This window comes from Nymphalis io, chromosome 11, assembly GCF_905147045.1.
Source record: "Nymphalis io chromosome 11, ilAglIoxx1.1, whole genome shotgun sequence".
Taxonomy (NCBI): domain Eukaryota; kingdom Metazoa; phylum Arthropoda; class Insecta; order Lepidoptera; family Nymphalidae; genus Nymphalis; species Nymphalis io.
The window spans coordinates 6182476-6196733 of NC_065898.1; the positions used below are offsets into that span (position 1 = coordinate 6182476).

Below are 14258 nucleotides of genomic sequence, written 5' to 3' on the forward strand. Positions count from 1 at the left end.
ACTAAAATAACTGGTCATTTTATAACAAAACATAGATCAGTTAATAAAAAAAAACTATTACTAATAATAAGTGATACAGAAAGAATGCTATTCTTGTTTATTTTGTCAAGATTTAACTCGAGAAGGATGTATTGAAATGATACATTAAATAGTTTGTGATTTAGTACTTAATACTATATCTTTATTTTAATACCCTAAGATTGTAATTTGTTTTAATTTTTTTTATAATAAAGAAACCTGAAAAGAAATAGTTAAAGTCTGTCTTCATACCAATATTTTGGGGAGATCGTCGGTAAGAGGTATGTGAGAGGAGAGGGAGAAAAATTCACATTGTTGCCTGGCAACATTGCTGCTCAGCCAGTTGTCAACTTTTTTGTCAATGTAAAAATGGAGGAAGGTATATCTGTTAAAAATGAAGGAAAGAGTATTGATATTAAACAAGAAAACGAAGAAAATGTAGATAACTTTAAATGTGACTTTGAATCTGGAAGTCAAGATAGCAGCAAAAGTGGAAGCGGAGGATATCAACGATGGGCGCCTAATTTAAATGGAGTTAGAAAGAGTGCATTTACACCTTACAAGTCTGTTCAGTGCACGGCTTTGACTAACTTACAGAGAGGTGACGTTTTTTTTTAAACAATGTATATTGAGTAGAGTTCATTAGGTCTTCTATCGATTATCCTTTGTGAGGATTCGTAGTAGTTTTAAAGAGTTCAAGGTCGCGTTTTTAGGTAATACGCAGGCGCGAGTCCCCGAATTGCCCCAGCCCGATTGTAGCTTTCACGCGAAGGCTGGTCGCGGAGAAGTTACCCGTGAGGACGTGAAACTGGAGCAGTATGTTGATATCACGGACGAGCACGGTCTCACGGCGCTGCACTGGGCAGCAAGTTATGGACAGTTAAATAGCTGCCAGGACCTAGTTTGGTAAGTATGCTATTTCCATTGTTTGTTGAATAGTAGGTTGTGTGGGTGTTGCTGTTGAGTGTATGGTAAATAATCTTTAAAAACATTTTTTAATTGTTACAAATTATTGCTGCTATTAATGATTAACATTAATCTTGTTCTTAAAAGAAATATTGATTTTTTTTAAAACAAAGAAAATATACATTTCTGTCGAGTAAATGAAAATTTCTTGTAAATTTAAAGAATAGTAATAAACAATGCAAATAAAGTATATATTTTTTAATTGAAGGAGTGGTGCCAATGTTAATGTTAGAGGTCCTGAAGGTGAGACTGCTCTCCATCTTGCGGCTGCAGGGGGGCACCATGAGGTTGTGAAATTTCTCTTAAATGAAGGAGCAGATGCTGATATTCAAGATGATGTGAGTAAACTTAAGATTGTTTGACAAAAATATAGATGAAACTTTGTACAGACAAAATAATAAATCACTTACATATATTTTAAAAAAAAATTGTTAACCTTGTATTTAAATGAAATTAAATTTTTTAACTTTTATGTATAATATTTTATTATTATATTATATCAAAACCCAAGAGTTGGCACTTGTTTTTTTAATTATCATAGCAATAATATTTTTTATTTTTTCAGTCCGGTAGTACAGCATTAATGTATGCAGCAGCCGCAGATTTTCCCTACACTTGTAATGAGCTCCTCATCAGAGGCGCTGATTTAACACTCACAAATGACTATGATCAAGATGCCTATACTCTGACCACAACCAACAACTGCAAACTGGGTATAAATTGATATGAACCATACAACACAAAAACACATAAATAGTAGACTACTTTTTTTATGATTATTAAATCCAAAGTTTTATTTTCAGCTCAAACTGTGATAGAAAATTTTTTGATTGGCTGCCTCAGCAAGATGTGAAATATTTAACCCATTCATGTTCAGTTGCCTTGGACAACCAACACAATGGATTCATTTGCTTACAGCAGTTAAAATGAAAATACAGGGATTTAGTTTATAATATAAAATGTATTTAATATATATTTTAAGTTCAACTTATACAAAACATGTGATGTTATGTGACTCAATAGACAGACAATATATGAATTAAACCTTCATTATTGTTCTTTATTTATCATCACCTCATAGTAAAATATTCTATCACAAGTAAAATTTACCAATATACAAAATATTTGTAAAATACCTAACAACATCCACCCATATAGTCATTAAAATAGAAAATAAAATATACAATCTTACAAAAATGAAATAACAAGTCCTTAATCTGTATAATAAGTCTTTTACAAACACCAATATGCCATTTCCAATTTACATACACCTCTTCATTAATAAAAAAATACAGCTTTACCTGTAAATGTTATTTAGGGTTTGTGATTAGTTAAGCAATTTTCTTCGTTCAATAATGACAGAAAGAGAAATCGATATTTAATTAAACAACCGCTAAACAATGTTTATATGTAAGGCCTATAGTGTTTAATAAGATCATAGCTTTGATTCAGTGAGCCAATTGAAAGTTTGTGGTTTTCGGTTAGCTTGTGGATTGATCAGTATATTAATAATACTAGGTCTATCAGTCACGGCAACAGCAGCCTTTAGAGCAGTTTCTATTTCTTCTACAGTGCGACAGAGATGACCAGTAGCACCGAACATTTCCATCATCTTCTCGTATCGAACTTCAGTTGATAATGCTGTAGGTGGCGTGCTAAAAAACGAAATGATGATTTTTAAGAGAGGTAACAAGGTTTCTCTAAACTAAATAATGCGTGTATATTTGTCGTGTTGTGTCAGTCTTTAGGTATATAATAAAAAAATATATATATATGAATTTAACTTAAAACTTAACATACCATTGAGCGATATCTCCGCTGGATTGAATGTCTTTCATCATATCTTTGTCAAATCCACTATAAATTCCATTGTTATTAACAATAACAATGATCACTGGTAGTTTGTACCGGAACATAGTCTCAATTTCCATTCCTGTATCAAAAAAATTGTAAATAATGAAAACCTAATACTATATTTGTCCATATATTTTTTTAAATCAATGAATTACTCTTTTTTACAGGTTTTTGCGTATTCTTTAGAAATAAAATAATTGTGGTTATAACCATCTATGTACAGAAGTTTAGTTCTGTGTAACTTATTAGGGAATAATTGTGCCTGTCATAATACTGCCTCACTCATCCATCAGTTAATTAATCACTAGAATTACTGGTATTGTGTAATTACTACCCAGATGGATTAAAATTATAATAATGTTGTAGTTACTATGAATGATATTAGAAGTTTAAATTACTTGAGAGTACCTGAGAAACCGAACGCTGAATCACCTTCGACACAAATAACTCTCTTATTAGGAGCATAATCACGACACCACATTGCTGCTGCAACAGCAAAGCCAGGGCCTACCTGAAAAAGGTAATTAAGAATATTATAACTATAGTTGCTATGTTATATTTTATAACTTTACTTTCTTACATATATTGTCAAACTACTTACTCCCATGGTTCCAAATGTCCCTGCATCAAGTCTGTGTCTTGGTTTGTTATTTAAGAGCAGTCCTCTACCAATATCCATGGTATTAGCTCCCTCACTCACAATAATTGAGTCTTTGGGTATATTCGCTTGAACCGTTTTGAATACTGCATAGTAATTTAACGGTACAGATTTATCATTAGATTGTGCCTGAAATTAATATTGTTTTTTATACTATAATGTATTTTATACCTTATAATCTAAATAAATCTTTCAATACAATTTATAACAAAATATATTAATTGTACATTAGTTATTTTACTTCCACTACTTACATGTAAACAAATTTAATTAAATATATATATATTATATTATACTCATTTAAGTGTTTTTGTTTTGTTTGAATATACCTCTACGAATTCCGTATTTTTCTTTTGCTTTTCTTTTAGAGCCTGCCACCAGCCGCTGGACGTTGGCAAGGAGTACTTCCTCTCAGTCAATTTTCGAGTTAACGCATCTACAAATGGTTTTATGTCGGAATGTACAGCTATTTCGGACTTAACGCTGTTATGTAATTCTTCTGGTGTTATGTCAACCTATAAATATTAATACATTAACTGAAAAGTGTATTGAAACTATTTAGTGAAAACTGGCATATTATTATTATTTTTTTATACCTGAATGATTTTAACGTCAGGTGCATATCTTGGCGTCTGACCAAAGTGCAGCATCCAGTTCATTCTTGCTCCTAGCAGTAATATGACATCAGCCTTCAATAATGCCTGTGTGCGGGCCGTGGACACGCAGAACTCGGAATTATCGGGAACTACGCCTTTGCCTATAAATTTAACAGAGGTTAAATATTTTTTTATTAAGTCCAATTTTTGTAATAAAATTCGAATTTGAAATACCGTTACAAACAACTTATTGTTATGTATGAATAAGAGTGAAATACCATCAAAAGTATAAGGCCGTTTTATATCGAACCTTTTTCATGATAACTTAAATTAACTGAATATATTTTTTTAAGTCTTTTAAATTATTCGTCTTCATTAACTTTTTATTTTATAATAAAAAATCTATAATTAACCCATAGGCGTCGGTAAAAAGGGGACTTTTGTAACGTTGACAAGTTTGCACAAGGATTCTTCGGCTTTTCCGTAGGCAGCTCCCTTCCCCACGATTATAAGTGGTCGCTCAGCTTTAGAAAGTAAATCTGCAGCTTGTTCGACAAGTTCTGGGTCAGGATGTGCTAGCCTCGCTGGTCCTGTCGCGTAGTAATCCAGAGGTACTTTATCTTCATCTACTTCAGCCTGAAATGTATAGAATGATAAAAACTCGTTTGATAAAATCGCCTGTGGTTCAATTTTAATAATAATAATAAATAACTTTATTCACCAAAAATAAACAAAGACAAAAACAATTAAGGTACAAAACAAAAAAAAAAGAGTAATATGATATTAGATAATTTGGTAAAAAGGTCTCAGCTAGGCTGCTTTTCAGTCTACGCCTTGTACATATGCTGCCAACACAAACGGTACATTCAGTGCAGTAAAAGGTAAAAGAAGATAAAATTACTTAAATAATAAAAATGAATACAATTTTATAACACGCCCAATAGGCTAAAATAAAAAAAAAACATGCAAGCATTACTAAAACAGTGAGGTTTTCTTTTTTTTTATTAAATTCTAGAAAAAGGAAAATATTTCATATTGAATAAAAAAAATGAAAATAAAATAATAATAATAATATTATTTAAAATGTTTAAGCAAATAGAGATATGTTTTAATAAATTACAATCAAAATAACAATTAAGTATTGAAGTTTAGTTACACACATTTGTCCAGAGACATTGCGTCTTTTGCATAGATAGAAGCCGTTGCTTGCATTGTGCCTTAAACTTATTTTGAGATGTACTGTTCTTAATCGGAGGTATATTAACAGAACGTATTTTTTCCCGTCTGTACTGGCCGTCGTCGCGTTTGGACTCTACTACCACTTACCATCAGGTGGAGTAGAGTCATTTGCCCTCCCGGCGAATATAAAAAATAAATAAATATGTATATATTGTTTCAACACTTAGAAGCAGCGAAACGAAAGCTACCTCTAAATGCTTGCAAATGTGGTCTAGACAGTACTAGTTGCGGAACTCGGCTCAATCTACAATTGGAGTCATTTGTTTCAGACCATTTAAGTTTATCCGCCAAATAATTGGGAATTTTACGATATTTTAAGGTGAAAGTGATATTATTTCCCTTAGCACAGGGCACCCTAGTTTGGGCTCCTGTATCCCACATATAACTGTATTTATATATATTATAAAAAAATTAATTAAATTAATTAATTAATTTAATTTAAGTGTACGGCGATTTTTCATATTTAATATATTCTTGGAATTTAAATAAGGTGTAATATGCGAATATAATATAGCAGGTATATTGTAACAAAATCTTAGACAAGAATTTTGTATCCTTTGTATTTTCCTTTCAGTCTTTTTATAAAGGCAGGGGCCATAAAGGACATCACAGTAGTCCAACTGAGATAGAACCAAGGATTCCACAAGCTTTGATCGCGCCGATTCACTCAAAAATGGTCTAAACATATAAATCATTTTGCGTAAAGCGTAACACTTCGAAGTAACAGATGATATATGTTCTTCAAAACGTAATGAACCATCCAAATTCACCCCAAGATTCTTCGCTAGCTTAGACTCAACTAAGGAATGACCATCTATAAAAATCCTATGACACATTTGACCAAGCGATACCATTTGTTGCATAATACCAAAAATTATGTAAGTACATTTTTGTGGATTTAATGACAGGTCATGATTCTTCGACCAACTAAAAATTTGAGTAAGATCATCATTAACATTTTGGATTATTTATATATGGATTGATGTTCAATAATAACTGTGTATCATCTGCGTACATGTGGGCTATACTAGTTTTGATACATTCGTGAAGATCTGCCGTATAAATTACTCTACAAAATTGTACAAGTATAGAACCTTGGATAACACCTCTATTAACTTTTATAGTGCTAGACCTTGTAGGCCTTCCATTCATTTTGGCATTTTTATGAAGTAATTTGCTTATTTATTCAGAAAATCCAACAGATCTAACTAGATTAAGTAAAAAGTATAATACAAAAAACAAATGAAAAAAAAAAAAAGATGATTGCACTTATTATTAGAGGAAAAAATATAATAATTTGCTACGGCTATAGCGTATATATGAAAAGCTCTCGTAACGATTTCAATATTTGAAATAAAGTATTGTTATTTACCATGAGCAAAGTAGCAGGCATATCCAGATAGGACACACCAGGTCTGCCTGAGGACGCATACCGGACGGCCTTCTCCACGTGCAAAGGTATGAGTCGCGCTGACGGCGGCCTGAACGCGTACTTGCAGTACAGACGGCTGGATTCCACCTTTAATTAGAATTACACTTTTTTTTTACTCAGGCAAATTTTAAGCTTATGTATACTTTATGTGAAGCTCTAAGCCTTCTCCCCAAATGAGATGCTTTAGCTCAGCAGTGGAACATTAACAGGCGGTTACATTACATACTTTATATCCACCAAATAGAATTGGAGAAGCGTGGTCGAATAAGCGCCAAACCTTTTCGATGAAATGAGATTTTTGTTCGGCCTAAGTCATTCACTGGCTGCTAAAAGTTACAGTACTTTACTTTTATAGCTTGTGTAAGAAATTTATTGTTCGTATTTTTACAATTCCATCACGTCTAAATGGTTGGGTTCAATTATGCTATCAAATATATAAGATATATATTTTTTCTATATAAAGTATATTAATATTCAAGTTGTAACTCACGCCCAGCGATGTCAGTCACATCTAATGTTTACATAAATATAATCTCGGTGATAAAGTAAAACCAACATTGGTACATGTAGAAAGGAAATTCTACATGTACCAATCCGCGTTAGGGAAGCTATTTGGAACAGCTTGTTAAGAGGACGCCTCCAACGCAGCAGTCGGACGTTTACGGACAGTTACATACATGATATATAAATTAAATCTTTTCGACCGCAGTTAATTTTTATTACATAATAGAAGTAATTATAAAACAATTGAAAAAAAACCGTTATTATTGTCATTAATGACCCGTTCATGAGTTGGAATGTGTACCTCTACTTCGCACTATATCTACATATTAAATAAAAAATAAAGTAAATGTCTTGTTTTCAGTTCTTTTATTTTTTGTTTTTTCTCAAATCTTTTTTGTACATAGAAATTTTATTTTATATTAATATTTATACTTTTATGAATGATTTAAAAATTATAAAAGAAGGGCATATAGTTTGATACAAACTAAACGTTCAATATTAGCCGAAAGATTTTTTTATGGTATTTACTAGGTATATTATTAAATTAATAGTCATATTGCATATGATCGCGTTCTTAATCAAGGGGCTGGCAATGGGACCTTGAAAAATTATTGTGTTTTAAGTCGAAAAAATCTTAGTGTTTGCGCGGAATTAGGGATTTGTGGTTGGAAGAGCTAAATTGCTAGAACACTGCTTATATTTTACACTCCTGTTACAGAGAAATAAGTACTTATGTAGATAGGGAAAAAATTGTATGTCTGAGTGAGGTAAAATTAATGAACAATTTTTAATTTAAAGTGTGAAATGTGAATGTGAAAACGTTTTTGGTAGTTATGAAATATTTATTTATTTATTTGGGAAACATACAGCATAATATAATACATAAACATTTGGTAACAAAATAAGTCTCACATAAGCCAACAAAGTTTCCACTTTTACATTCAAACATGGAGTGAACCTAACAATAACAAGTTATTTAACAATTAATTAAATATATGAAAAGTATTTAAAATGTAATTTAAAAAGCAGAACAAATAAAAATATAGGAATATCATCAATTATTGTTATAGTAATTTATTTCAATGTTAAAAAATGAAAGTTATAAGCGTTATCATTTTCATTAGAGTAGTATTAACATTAGTATTATTAGTATGACGAGCCGGTTGGCGTGGTTGGTAGAACATTTGCCTTTCAAGGTTGTGGGTTCGATTCCCACCCAGGACAGACGTTTGTGTGCATGAACATGAATGTTTGTCCTGAGTCTGGGTGTAATTATCTATATAAGTATGTATTTACAAAAAAAAGTAGTATATGTAGTATATCAGTTGTCTGGTTTCCATAGCATAAGCTTTGTACAAGCTTAATTTGGGATCAGATGGCCGTGTGTGAAAAATGTCCCGGGATATTATTATTATTATTTTATTCATTTAAATTGGTATAGTATGAAATTAGTAGAATCCGTAAATTACATGTGTATCGATTGTAGATAAAAAAAAATACATTATATATTCACTAAGTAATTAACGCGTCATAAATAATACCAACTGTTCATCAATCATCTTCCAAAGTTCATATTTCAATATTTTTATCAACTTTATCAAAAAATAACTTATATTCGTATTTTTTGTCTAATCTTACCTCGCGTGTATTATATTTTTTGATAAAAATTAAAACGATATTTTATAAATTAAGACCTTCGATGAATTTTATTATTAGCTAATAAAGTCATTCATCCGCCTATGTAAACAAATCTAGGAAGTCGATTGTCGTATTTTTTTTTTTTTATAGAATACGAAGATGGACGAGCATATGGGCCACCTGATGGTAAGTGGTCACCAAACGCCCTTAGACATTGGCATTGTAAGAAATGTCAATTATCGTTTATAGCCAATGCGCCACCAACCTTCGGAACTAAGATTTTATGTCCCTTGTGCCTGTAATTACACTGGCTCACTCATATCACTCGTATCGATTTGATGCTTTACAAGTAAATATATAATATACAATATTTTGGTAGCTGGCATAATTATAGAGGATAGATAGATGAATTGTTCAAAGGCATTAGTTTGGTTAGTTTTGACCATATAATACATATTACTATTAGCGTTATACCTGCAGCCATTCTTGGAAGCCTCCAATGCCTTCATGATCTTCTGGGCAAGAACCCGCGATGACTAAAAGCGGCCAGCAGTTCACCTGTGCATTGGCCATACCACCAATACAATGTAGGAGACCAGGTCCCGATACAACAAGGCATACTCCTGGTTTACCTGAAACAATTTGTGTATGATTAGTACTTAAAGTAGGTTTAACATAATTTGCACAAATGTACATTTGAAGCTCATTATATGTTATAATAAACCTCATTTTTAACTAAGAATAATTTAAATGATAATTAAGTTTTTATTAACGAAATAGAAGAATAAAATAATATGTTTTATTCGATTGCTTCATTGTTTGATTGTTGGTTTGAAATTAACTTTGTTACAACATTTTTGTGCTAACATTGACTTGCATAGTTTTAGTTTTAATTTGTAATTATAATTCATCTCGTGCTTGACGGTGAAGGAAAACATTGCGAGGAAACCTGCATGTATCGAATTTCACTGAAAAATGCCACACGTGTATTCCACCAACCCGCATTGGAGCAGCATTATGGAATAAGCTCCTAAACTTCTCCTCAAAAAGGGAGAGGAGGCCTTAGCCCAGTAGTGGGCTATTTATAGGCTGTTATTTAAGTAGTAACAAAATTATCCGTGACCAATTTTTTTCGCAAGCGTCTATACATATTTAACAGTTAAGCTATTTAGTTCACTCAAGGTAGAGAATCTAACTTGTGCATATAACTAAATCATGCCTGTCCATTTAGCAGAAAGAAATATTTCTAATCTGCTTGTTTAGTTGTACACTAAATTTTAACATGCTAGTTATTATATACTTCCTTTTTATTATAATACGAAATCATTTGTTACATGTATTATGTAATTTAAAATTTTGTTAACTACTTGACAACCTAGTATGTATGATGTGTATATCAGCATTTATAGAAAACAATTAAAATAATTGCAAAATTATTTAAATAAAGTTTTGGCAATAGATTACAAATATTTAAGTACCTATCATATAAAATCTGTCATCTTTAATGCAGTTTTTTATGGTCATGAAAGTAATATTCTAGACTTTATTTGAGTAGGCTCTTATAAGAACTTTTAAATAATGCTTCGATATGATAAAATATAAACCCATTTGGAATGATTATTATACAAAAAGAACTGCCACGAAATTTTAATTAATTTTTAATCAGTTCTTTACTTAAATACAAATACTGTATATTAATTAAATTAATAAACATTTGATAGAAGTAATAAATATGGGAATAAGTTTCAAATAATTATTCTATAATATTGTATTAAAAAGACAACATATTAGGAGATTAAAATGATGTAGATTATGTGCTATCTAATTATACATTATCAAAACTGTCAAATAAGTCAAATTAATCTTAATAAAAAATTACTAAATTCAATTTGATTGTACAAAAATATATTTTATAATGTGTATGCTAGAAAAATATTAGGATAATCTTTTAAGACATTCTGCAAAATATATGTTTGTTTCATTATGGTATATATCATTCTGAGATACTAAAACAATTTCAATTTATTATAATAATTGGGCTATATTTTATACTGGGCTTATGCATATATTCCAATTAGCATACAATAAATGTTTTCAAATTTCCCAATAAAAAAAGACTGTTACAGAAAATTTAAAATTCAATTTATTATTTCAAATATATTTAAGTGATGTTAATTAAGGTATAATTATTAGCAGACTTAAATATATTAGATTATATGGAAGTAATATATTATGTCATCAATAACATGAAATAAATCATCTACTTATAAAATACGGTGTTTTGGCAATTACAATTGCTTTGAATTAAAGTACTATTTTTATGTATCAGTTGGTACAATTTATAGATTTAAAAATGAAATTAAAATGATGCCTAAAAAGTGGTACAATTTAGTTAATTTTCATAGATAACTTACACTTGACCAAATGTAAGTTTAATATATGTTTAAAAAATACCGTAACTGCTATGGTTTAAGATTTCTTCCAAATATTTTAATTTAAAAAAATATATTATTAATATATTCACTTAGAAAATTTTATCAACTTTTTTTATTAATACTACAAAGAAGATAATTAGATAAGAGAATATTTATGTATACCACTTAATGGTGATTTGTTAATAATTATTGTAGATATATTACCTGTTAAATAGCCAATAGCTTGTGCTGCATAACATGCTGCTTGCTCATTGCGCATACCAACATATTTAATGCCTGCAGCTTGAAATGCAAGTGAAGTCTCGATCACCGGAATTCCAACAATCCCAAAGACATATTCAATACCCTATAAAAATACTTATAAATCAGTTTATTCCTTTTTTCGTAGAACTTAACATTTTACAAATTTTTACTAAGGAGTGTTTGTAAAATTCTAAAAACCTATCTATTTAGTTAAGTTTTAAAATAGACCAAAATATTTTAACTAAGCACTTTGTTAAAATAATATAATATACCATATTCTTAATGAGTTAAGATTCACTTTCAACTAGTTAACCCTTAGATCCCCACCATAAAAATTGCTAAAGTGAATGTATTAAATAACACAAACCTGTTTTTTTAAGCTTTCTGCCAGTATATTATTTCCATCAATCCCCATAGCTTGGTTTAACTTTGGTGAAATGTGAAAAGACCTTCGGAATAAGGGTTGTGCAAGTCGCGTTAATCGTCCTAACAACATTTTAAATGTTAATATTTACATAAAAGTGATTATACACCTCTAAATAATCGTATGTTAAAAAAATAACCAAAATGAGTCTCTCTATCGTTGTAAACTTACTGAGAACTTTATCAGTTATTGTAAAACTCGCAGCAAAAAAGTTATTTATTTTTATCATAAAAGCAATAAAGTTATCAGGTAGGTAAATTATAAAATATTTTACTATTATCACGACAACACAAATTTCGTCAGTGTTAGACACTTGATGAATTTTATCTACATATTTTTTAAATGCAAATGTTCGATACAAGTTTTTTTAGCTATGGATGAGATTACAACTTTGTAAGATAGTACCTACTTTGTGTAGATATTTGATTGTTGACACTTGACGTTTGTCATTATGATAATCAGTCAGTTACTCTGTTGTACTGTAATTGTCATTTTGACTTTATTTACACCGTAGACAGAGAAACAAATAGACCAAGGGGCCGTGAAACCGCGATTGAGACGGAGATAGTTTGTTAATGTATGCGAATATTGTTGCCATAGTAACTGCATTCCCTGTTTTGGGAGATACATAATTTTCAGGATTTAATTTAAACAAAATGAGGTAATTACATTTTACTTTTCAATATTTACTATAGATTTTTTTAATTAAAATATTTTTTGTTTTCCAACTACACCCAGAAACCGTTGCATTGTTTGTTTTTGTTTCCGTTATCAATAGTACTTTATATATTCAGCATCTTTATATGGTACTGGATCAGCATTCTCCTCAGATGTTAAAATCTAAAACACTCAATTCAATTATTAATAAAGAATGGTTGCCCTATATATTTCTATATTAACCTCTTGACTTGGAATCTAATAATATTATAAATTCATAAAGAATGTTAAATAATGATGTCGTTAGGAAATTATAAATGGGAGAACGAATAAATTAAAATAATATATTTATATATAACGTAGTATATAACGTAGCACTTTAGGTTATTATTGGATCCTCCGTATTTATTTATTTACAATGTCGACGAGTCGACATTTTTTATCGAAAATCGTCACATTTTTGTAGCTGACGCTGGCAGCACTTACGTGATAAATAATTATAGGTTATGAATGATAAAAACTGGAAAATCCTATTATCTTTTGGATTTTAATGCAGTATAAGGTTCCGTCATACTATGACATAAATAAACATCACTGAGAAACTATATTTAGGGATAAAACCGTCGTACTTACGCGTGAAAACACACGCCGGCAATTTTATATTTGCTATCGCTTTAACATGAAATAATACGAAAATGCACCATTGTATAACCTTCGATATGATGTAAGGATTATTTCTCGGTCTTTTAACTGGATTAGAATCGTTTTCTAACATAAAAATAAGCAAAAATTGAACAATAAAGACAATGAACGCACCAACTGTCAAGTTTGTTTCGGTACTTGAGTAGCGAAACAAACACCAAAACTGGTTAAGGGACAAAAGATTTGATAATTCTATCTCTGTCTAAACCATTTGTAATGTAATTTTCGTTTTCTTTTTTATGTAAGTGAGAAGGAAATCGTCATTGCGTCTATTAGTTTCTCTGTCTACGATTTACACAAGCGCGTGAGTGACAGGCATTCATCTCATCACCACAGACTAAATCACCACTACGTTTTACTTATCTTATTTTACTTTTTATAATACTAGCTGCCTGTCCCGACTTCATACGGGTAAAATAAGTATCTTATTCCGTTATTTTTTTTTATTAATGAGATTTTGGCGTGTAGGCTATCTTGAAATACTGAGGTATATAATATTCAGAGACGGATCCAGGTATGAGGCTAGGCAATACTCAAAGACCGAAGGAATAATATATTTTTATTTACGACACATCACAATTGTTTGAGTACCCTGTACTGACTGATTGATTAATGTATTACAATATTCGAATAAGAAATTGTTATGATTTCGTCATGCCAAATATGGAGTTCAACTAAAAAGGCGATGTGCTGACGGCACAAGATATAAACATATGCTTACCGATCTATTCGCCCAGTGCTAAAGATATAAGGTTAAGTATTAGTACAACACGCTCTGCGTATTTTGTCATGCGTTTATTTAAATATCTTGTAATATTTGTCAAATTACTGGTTCGAATTGCAGTGTATTTTATTGATTTTAAAAAGGATTCATACTTTTGTGAAAATTAAA

General features: G+C 30.4%; 2 protein-coding genes across 3 annotated transcripts; one reads left to right on the plus strand and one right to left on the minus strand.

The window, feature by feature from the left end:
- Positions 1-346: 346 nt before the first annotated feature.
- LOC126771869 (DNA-binding protein RFXANK-like) lies at positions 347-2034 on the plus strand. The gene is made up of 5 exons (XM_050492031.1): positions 347-619; positions 732-924; positions 1193-1322; positions 1550-1697; positions 1788-2034. Exons 1-5 carry the CDS (start codon positions 388-390, stop codon positions 1835-1837), a joined length of 753 nt encoding a protein of 250 aa, XP_050347988.1. The 5' UTR covers positions 347-387; the 3' UTR covers positions 1838-2034.
- On the minus strand, positions 1926-12435 carry LOC126771840 (2-hydroxyacyl-CoA lyase 1). 2 transcript variants are annotated; one of them, XM_050491974.1, is made up of 12 exons: positions 12417-12435; positions 11951-12069; positions 11545-11686; positions 9380-9537; positions 6704-6850; positions 4506-4728; positions 4093-4253; positions 3826-4011; positions 3440-3625; positions 3247-3349; positions 2785-2917; positions 1926-2639 (listed from the first exon to the last, which is right to left on the minus strand). In XM_050491974.1, exons 2-12 carry the CDS (start codon positions 11996-11998, stop codon positions 2420-2422), a joined length of 1707 nt encoding a protein of 568 aa, XP_050347931.1. In that variant the 5' UTR covers positions 11999-12069; positions 12417-12435; the 3' UTR covers positions 1926-2419. The 2 variants fall into 2 exon arrangements, with proteins under 2 accessions (XP_050347931.1, XP_050347930.1); XM_050491973.1 differs by lacking the exon at positions 12417-12435 and adding an exon at positions 12179-12405.
- Positions 12436-14258: the final 1823 nt, after the last annotated feature.

Excerpts from the sequence above, each read along its gene's own strand:
- LOC126771840 (XM_050491973.1), bottom strand. The coding sequence starts at position 12,236 with ATGATAAAAATAAATAACTTTTTTGCTGCGAGTTTTACAATAACTGAT. Across the intron at positions 12,070-12,178 it reads AATAACTGATAAAGTTCTCA|GACGATTAACGCGACTTGCA; the intron begins GTAAGTTTACAA and ends AAATGTTGTTAG. Across the intron at positions 6,851-9,379 it reads GCTTCCAAGAATGGCTGCAG|GTGGAATCCAGCCGTCTGTA; the intron begins GTATAACGCTAA and ends TTCTAATTAAAG.
- LOC126771869 (XM_050492031.1), top strand. The coding sequence starts at position 388 with ATGGAGGAAGGTATATCTGTTAAAAATGAAGGAAAGAGTATTGATATT. Across the intron at positions 925-1,192 it reads AGCTGCCAGGACCTAGTTTG|GAGTGGTGCCAATGTTAATG; the intron begins GTAAGTATGCTA and ends TTTTAATTGAAG. Across the intron at positions 1,698-1,787 it reads AACCAACAACTGCAAACTGG|CTCAAACTGTGATAGAAAAT; the intron begins GTATAAATTGAT and ends TTTTATTTTCAG.